This window comes from Mus pahari, chromosome 1 (assembly GCF_900095145.1).
Source record: "Mus pahari chromosome 1, PAHARI_EIJ_v1.1, whole genome shotgun sequence".
In the NCBI taxonomy this organism is placed as follows: Eukaryota; Metazoa; Chordata; class Mammalia; order Rodentia; family Muridae; genus Mus; species Mus pahari.
The window spans coordinates 157,792,182-157,800,561 of NC_034590.1; the positions used below are offsets into that span (position 1 = coordinate 157,792,182).

General features: G+C 49.6%; 1 protein-coding gene across 2 annotated transcripts in view; it reads left to right on the forward strand.

Annotated features, from left to right (window-relative positions):
* Sufu (SUFU negative regulator of hedgehog signaling) overlaps positions 1-8,380 on the forward strand; it is a 93,060-nt gene that overhangs the window by 48,906 nt on the left and 35,774 nt on the right. Inside the window, exons 4-7 of one of the 2 annotated variants that reach the window (XM_021192832.2) lie at positions 3,853-3,995; positions 4,633-4,718; positions 4,946-5,018; positions 7,218-7,371. In XM_021192832.2, coding sequence (XP_021048491.1) covers positions 3,853-3,995; positions 4,633-4,718; positions 4,946-5,018; positions 7,218-7,371 — 456 coding nt within the window. Of the gene's footprint in view, positions 1-3,852; positions 3,996-4,632; positions 4,719-4,945; positions 5,019-7,214; positions 7,372-8,380 lie in introns of both variants that reach the window. The other variant, XM_021192825.2, reaches the window with a different exon arrangement.

Below are 8,380 nucleotides of genomic sequence, written 5' to 3' on the forward strand. Positions count from 1 at the left end.
GGATGGTTGTGAGCCACCATGTGGTTGCTGGGATTTGAACTCTGGACCTTCGGAAGAGCAGTCGGGTGCTCTTACCCACTGAGCCATCTCACCAGCCCATGATTGTATCTTCTTTGAAGAAACATTTATTCAGATATTTTGCCCGATTTTAACTGGATTGTTTGTCTCTTATTAAATTGTAAGTGCTCTTTATATATTCTGGGTACAATATACTTATATTTTATGAGGGCTTATCAGGTTTCTGGCTTGACACTATCTTTCCATTCTGTAGGTTGTCTTTTTTAAAATTGTATGTGACGACAACTAACATGACAATTCTTGTCTTTGAGCACAGTGCTGCGCAGCTATCCCCGCCGTTCATCTTGGGTTCTTTCCTCAGTACTAGACTGAGCTTTACACCACAAACAATTCCTCGGTTGTCACCAGCCTCAGTGTGTAACGTGACTACACAGGGTGCTTCCTCACATGAGTGGGACCGTGAATCACTTGTTTGTCTGATTTCACCTTTTCAAGGTTCATCTATATGGTAGCACAAGTTAGAATGTTCATCTTTTTAAGGCTAAATAGTACTTCATTTTATGTAAATTACACATATTGTTAGTCCATTAGTTTATTGATGGGCATTTGGATGACTTCCACTTTTTTGCTACAGTGAGCATTAGCACACAATCTGTTCAAGCCCCTGCTTTCAGTTCTTTCAGTATGTACCCCAAATTGGAATTGCTGGATCATATGGTAATTCTGTTTTTTTAGGTTTTGAGGACCTGCTATACTGTTTCCATAGCAGCTGTACCATTTGACATTGCCACCAGCAGGGTACAAGGGCTCTAATTTCTCCACATCAGGCACCAATACTTGTCATTTCTGGATTTGTTTTTGTTATTGTTTATAATTACCATTCTAATAGATGTAAAGTGGGCGTGGTTTGATTTGCATTTTCTTTTTCTTTCCTGATGATGATGGCTACAGCACAAAATGGCTTTAATTTTGATGAAGTTCAATCTGTCTGTCCATTGTTGCTTGTGCCTTTGGTGTTACATCCAGGGAACCAGCGCCTAATCTGACACATCTTTGTTTTCTCCTAAGTGTTTTGCAGTTTTAACTATCACAGTTAGGTCTATGATCTATTTTGAGTCAATTTTTGTTTACGATATAAGGAAGAGTTCCAATTTGAGTCCTTTGGATTTGGATAGCCTGTTGTTCCCGCACCATTTGCTGAAAAGATTCCCCCTCCCCTCCTCTTGAGTGTCTTGGCTCCGTTGTCAAAATGAATGGCCATAAGTGTGCAGCTCTATTTCAGTGCTCCCAACTGTGTGCAGCTCTATCTCGGTGCTCCCAACTGTGTGCAGCTCTATCTCGGTGCTCCCAACTGTGCTGTTCTGATCCAGTGCTGCTCCTGTGCAGACTCTACTCACTTTGCTACTGTAGCTCCATAGCTTGAAACCAGGCTGGCATATTGGGCTCTCTGTGGAGCACTAGCCTCGTGTATGCTGAGGCCCTGAGACTGATTCTCAATAGTGTACGGACTGACAAGCAACGGGCCTGGGGAGGCCGAGCCCATCATCGCCTCTGTTTTCTGTCTCTTGCTTGTCTTGTTGTTTACGGGTTTTTCTTCAGTTCCAGGAGATGAGCTTAGAACCTTGTTCATACTTAGAAAATATTTGTCTTGCTCTTGATGGAAGAAGGAAATGAGTCTTTGGTTTACCGTTGAGCACAGCTGCAGGTTTTTAGAGTCCTCTCTCAGAATGAGAAGCGCCCATCTAGGACGAGTTTCAGTGGTTTGTTTTGGTTTGGTTTTGTCTGGGTTGAATTTGTGACGTGTTTTTCCATGTCTCAGAGACACCAGTGTTGCGTTGTTCTGTTCTGTCTTTTAATCTTTATTTCTACAGACAGGATCTCATGTAGGCCAAGCTTGCTGTAAACTATGTGACCCTGATTCTCTCTTTTCTTTCAATTTTATTATTGCATATGTAATATGATACCTGCGTGGGAGGGGGGAGGCATGCTGAATATAGACATGGCAGTGAAGAGAGAGAGGGTTTCAGAATTATTGCATATGTAATATGATACCTGCGTATGTACGCGTGGGGGTCATGCGGGTTATAGACGTGGGAGTGAAGAGGAGGGTGTTCAGGAGTATGTAAGCAGGAGTCCAGGAACTTGAGGCTTTCTCAGGAGCACCACCTTCTCCTCCACGTCACTCCTCTGGTCCCCTGGAGGAGCACTCCTCCCCCCCTCCTGAATGAACACTGTGGAAGCGGTGGCAACTTCCTGAGCCTGCGTCTGCCTGGGAAAGATGGTTGGGTATTGTTAGGTGACACAGGAAGGAATTAGAGTTCAGAGCAAGACAAGACAGTCAGGGCAAGTGAGGGCAGACGCTTCTGGGCTTAGGCTGGTGTGTGCACGCGTTTCTGGCATGTGTGACATGTCCTGCCTTCACATACGCCACAGACCTTTAGCAAAGGAGGCTGTGCAAGCAGGTGTGAATGCACTCTAAGATGTGGAAGTGGGTGAAATGTGGACATTCGGGTCCTTGCATATGTGTTCAAAGAAAAGAAATGGAGGGGAGCCGGGGATTGAGCTTATGCACCTAGCTTGCCCGATGCCCTGGGCTTGTGTCTCCAGCATCACAGGAAACTGGGTGTGGTCGGGGCTAGAGAAATAGCTCAGTGGTTAAAAGCACTGCCTGCTCCTCCAGAGGACCCAGGTTGGATTCCCAGCACCAACATCGCAGCTCACACCCAGGAGACCTGGTGCCCTCTTCTGATATCCTCAGGACCCAAACACCTAAGTAGAACACAGACATACATGCAGTCAAACAGCCATGCACATTTTAAAAAGGAATCCACAACTGGGTATGGTGTGACACATGTCTGTAGTCTCAACACTTGGAGATAAAAGTAGGAGGTTCGGAGTTTGAGGTCATCCTCGGCTGCATAGGGAGTTGGGGGCCAGCCTGGGCACCTGTGGTTGCACATGAACTGGTTAAAGCAGCACGTGCTGAGTGTTCATGACAAGAGACAGGGGAGACTTAGTACTGCATGGGAATGTTCCCTAAGGGTTTGCTGCCTTAGACATGTTCTGTTTGGGGTTTTGCTTTTATTTTTTTCAGACTGTTGGCAGGTAGCCCAGGCTAGCCTCAGCTCAGCTGTCCTCTTGCCTCCCTCTCGAGCGCGAGGACTGCACACGTGTGCTCCTCCTGCTCCTGGCACTTTATTTTACTTTTTAAGTAGCAGGCCTTTGTGTCCTAAGGCTGGAGTTACTGTGCTGTCACAGAGGCACTCCCACCCCCCACTCCCCACCCCCAAGGCTGGACAGTGCTGAGGTGGGCAAGAAACCATCCTGGCCTCCATTTACCCGAAGTCTCCAGTGATCCGCAGAAGTGCTTGGTCTGCGTGGGGAGACTGGCAGCGGAGCTCCAGGACTGAGGCTAAGGCAGATTCACCAGCACAAAAATCCTGGGTTGTTTTTCCAAGAAGGCTTCCCACTGTTCCCAGCCCCCTTGCCCTCTGATGGACCGCTGGCCCCACTGGAAAGCACCTCATTCTTGGCTTACTTGATTGATCATGCCCTTCCCCCATGGGTAGTTCGGGCAAGTCTTTGGCCTTCCTAGGCCAAGTGAGCGTGCACACCAGCAGCCTGCCCCCTCCATTGAAGTTAAACAGATCGGGCCATCCTGGGCCATTTGGAGTTTGGGAAATAGCTGTAGTTCTTTGCTCGTATTGGGAGTGAGTGCATCTGGCTATTCTAGGAGGCCCGGAGCATGAGGAGCCTTCCAACCCGGGCTTTGAGGTCTCAGGGCAGTTTCCAGGCCTGGATCCGTATGCTGAGGGTCCTCCTGTCTCTCCACAGAGAACACCTTCTGTAGCGGGGACCACGTGTCTTGGCACAGCCCTCTGGATAACAGTGAGTCAAGGATTCAGCACATGCTGCTGACGGAGGATCCACAGATGCAGCCCGTGCGGACACCCTTTGGGGTGGTGACTTTCCTCCAGGTGAGGTGCCGCCAGAGGTCTCAGACACTTTATCCTCATGGGAAAAGTGCAGAACAGAGGGGAACGTGGAGGAGAATGAAGGGCAGGAGACTCCCCTCGGTCTTCTCTTCCCTGTGGTGGGCTATCTGATTTCACACTGCAGGGGTAGAGGCAGGGGGGACTTCCCAGCTGAAAGCCAGCTCGAGGCTTATGTCCTATTTCCCCAGTGGGCGTGATTCTCCCCAGCTGCTGCTCATGCTTACAGTTCTAATGAGGTCAAAGGGAAGAAGGTTCAGCTGGTATCCTCAAGATTTACACAAAGTTGTAGCTATTGTAGGAACAGCTACCTGACCAGCCCTGCCCCTAAATACCTGGCCTTAGGGAGGACTTCCCCTGACTTAAGGCATAATCTGCCTGTTGTTTCTTCTGTAGCCAAGAGCTAGGTAGGCTCTGTGCCACTCGATACCTGGTCAGGTCTCTGTGCCTGTCTATGCACTCAGGAACCCCTTAGCTAGGCAAGCCCCTCCTAAGGGAGCCCTTACATTTTGGGGACACCAGCCTAGAAACAGATCCTACCTATGTGCCCCCTACTTGAGACAGCCCAGTTAGTTGGAGGGATGGCCATTAAACCACAGTGGCTTCTTGTCCTGGGCCACAGATTGTTGGTGTCTGCACTGAGGAGTTACACTCAGCCCAACAGTGGAACGGGCAGGGCATCCTGGAACTGCTACGGACAGTGCCCATGTGAGTACATGTCCCCATAAGGTGGAGGCCTGGACCCTGGGTCTTCAGGGTGGCTGTCCTCCCTCCATCCCACCTGTAGAGTTCTTGCTTTGCTGTTTGGGGCACTCAGTTCTCTGTGGACCCTGACCACTAACACTGCCCTTTATGATCTGGACTTGGGACAGCAAAGGCTATTGGCTGCCGATCAGTGCAGACCCTCAGTTACCACTGTCTCTCCTTGTCCACAGTGCTGGCGGTCCCTGGCTGATAACTGACATGCGGAGGGGAGAAACCATATTTGAGATCGATCCACACCTGCAAGTATGTCTTGAGAGGAAAACCTTGCTAGCACACCCTTCCAAATAACACTGGCTTTCATCCTGACAAAGCGGAGGAGCTCCATGTGAGCCAGTAGAATAAGGCATGGTTTGGAACCTGTTGCCTGAATTATACAACCCACATAGAAAAACAGAGATTTCAGCCCAGAAAAGCAAGCCTGACACATATATGTGCATTTTAAAAGGATGGACTTTATTATATGTAAGTTACATATCAACTTTAAATTAGATCGCCACCAACAAAGAAAGGTAATCATAAGGAATATTGCTTCTTTCCCTGCTCCTCTGTCTGACCACATTTTCAGGGAGCTGCCCTCCCCTGTATCAGACAGCAGCACAGGCTATGCTGACCCCACAGCCCATTGCAGGATACCGATTGGTCTAATGATCCTGTCATTCATTCTAACTCACTCCCTAGCCCCACCTAGGTAGATTGGCACTCTCTGATGTGTGAAGGAGTCATTAGACCCTGCCAGTCTGCAGCTGACCCTACTGTGGCTGCCTCGGACAGTGTCAGTGTCACTTTGTGGTTTAGAATAGATGGTCACTTGGCACACAGCTGCATTCTGGAAGCCCCGGAGCATTGCTGCATTTCTTGCACACCGTGCAGAGGTAGAAGTACCAGAGCAGGGCTCCTGCTCACCTCACAGCAGAGGCCGGTCATGGCCATCTCTGAACTTGGCATGTTTCCGTAAGGCTCCTGCGTGCCTGTAAGGCAGGCCATGGCAGCGACTAGGTACTTCAGTTGTACAGTGGCATGTAATTTGCAGACCTATGGGGTCTTCACTACTGACCTGTGAGTTCTGGGGCACACAGCCTCTTCCTTTATACATGAGGCTCCTCCACTTCCTGGGTACCTTTAATCCTGAAATGGTCTCAATGATGCCAGGGCTAGCTCTACTTTGAACCTGCTTTCTGTATGGCTTCTGCTTATGTAAGAACCATGGAAGCTCCATCCCCTAAGCCTTGCTCTGAAGCCATGCTGGGACACAGCATGAGGCTCTGTAGGCTCTTGTTTATCCCCTATCAGAAAAGACTTGGTCCCCTGAATTAATAGAGCAAGCAGACCCTTCCCCTGAGGGTCTCAGGGCAGCTACTGGCGAGAAAACTCAGGTTCTCCCCAAGCAGCTCCAGCCTGCCCCTCTGCTCATGCTTCAAGCACCTAGAGCTGTGTCATGCCTGCTGCCAGCCAGCCTCATCCAGGTGGTGACCGCAGCAGAAGAGAGAAGAACAGGTGGCTTATGGGTAGGAGGCAGTTTTGTGACCAAGGCATAGAACAATGCCCTTGTCCAGGAGCCCTGCCTGGAGAGGGACTGGCACAGGGATGTTGGGGCTTCTGAGGAGTTTTTTTCACAGGAGGCTTACTTGGCCTGGATGGCTGTTTGTGGACAAGGTTGCTAGAGTCTTCCAGATGACCTTTGATCCAAAGCCCAGCACCACAGAATTATGTTTTACCAGAAAATCCAGCGATGTTTTGAGTACAACTCTTCCTTGAGGCCATTTGGAGAAAGTTTAGACTGAAGCGTGCCAATGTCTACACAAAGGCAAGGCCTCTGGGGAAATGTGCACCGGTCACTGCCCTTCAGACCCCTATTGCAGCCTAGGAAATAGAAAGGAACCCCATCCAGAGCCCTCTGCCAAAGTTAGCGGGCACCTAGGCACAAGGAGCACTTCTGCTCTGGGGCGATGGCCCCCTCTAGCTGTTATAATGAAGAACTGCAGGTATGGGTTCCCAAGTCAGGGCGGGCTTACACCCTAACTCCTGTAGGGGGTGAGGTGGGGTATGTATGGTCATTGTTGGAGGTTCAAGAAGACGGGAAGCCTTTGACCTTTCCTGAGAGAAATAGGTCTTGTCTGCTCCATCAGCTCTGAGGAGGGCCAGAGCTGTCAGGGCTGAAAGATGCACAAAGGCCTTTGTGCTGGATGTTGGTGGGAAGGAAGTGTCCGAGGCTCATTCCTTCTGGCTTCCCCTAACCCTGTTCCCAGAGGAGTCCAGGGACTGGCAGGGGCCGCTGTACCTGTAACAGAACAAGGTCAATGAGATCCTGGTCTTATAGCAGCTGTGCATGCTCAGCACCTTCAAGGGCTAATACTGGAAGTGGAGTGGCTGGGCCAGGGGCAGTAACCTTGAGGCACATGAGTTCACTGAAGGCACTCTGACTCTTTGGTTCTTTTCAAGCAGGAGAGAGTTGACAAAGGCATCGAGACAGACGGTTCTAACCTGAGTGGCGTCAGTGCCAAGTGTGCCTGGGATGACCTCAGCCGGCCACCAGAGGACGAGGAGGATAGCCGGAGCATCTGCCTCGGCACACAGCCTCGGAGGCTGACTGGCAAAGGTTGAGGCCTTCCCTTGCCTTGCCCCCTTCCTTCCAGGCTCCCCAGGTCAAGTCTCTAACTAAACAGCAGCCCACTCTGATTATTTTCTGACAAATGAATTTTTCCAGTGTGGGTGAACTACATGAGCATTATTGGCCTGTTTGTAGCTGTTTCCTGTGTGCATTTCAAACACACCAGTGGGAACTGTGTGTATACTCTGCTCCTTGGAATCTGACCTCATGTATGTGAGTGCGAACCATGGACTAGTTAACAAAAAATATACACAGTTCACCCAAAGACAAGACAGCGTATGCCCACCACCACAGAACTGACCCAGACCCCAGCTCTGGCCTGAAGGTCATGCCAAGCCTGAGAATCTCTCTCCTTGAACCTTCCTGGACTTTTAATGAGAGGGACCCAAGTGTGAAGCCCCAACACTGCCCTCCTCTGCAGTCCCAGAGGCTGTGGCAAGCCAGCATGTTCCCTCTGCCTTCTGTAAGATCTCAGAGGAGGAGGATGTGGCTGTCCTGTTGGACGCTCCCATGCTGGTCTTGGCTACAGAAGGACTTGTGGGGTTTTTTGTTTTCTTTTGTTTTGTTTTGCTAAGGCTGTCCCTGGCTAATGCCAAAGGAAAAGCAGCCATTTATATACATGTATGTTTAAGGCTTTCTGTCTCCTTCCTTTCTCAGTTCTTCCTTTTTATTTATCAAAGAATAAAATGCCTTTGGCCTTGAATAAAACACCTGACTTGGTTTACTTTGGAGACTTTATGTAGGCTAGGCTGACCTCTAACTTTCTCTGTAGCTAAGGATGACTTTGAATTCCTGATCCTCTTCCTCCTCCTCCCAGCCTCTGCAGGGTTAGGTTTTCAGAAGCACCGTGGCACCTGGCTCCTTTCTTTCTTTCTTTTTTTCTTTCCCGCTTTCTTTCTTCCTTCCTCTCTTCCTTTCTCTCTTTCTCTCTCTCTGTCTCTCTCTCTGTCTCTCTCTGTCTCTCTCTCTCTCTCTGTCTGTCTCTCTCTCTCTCTCT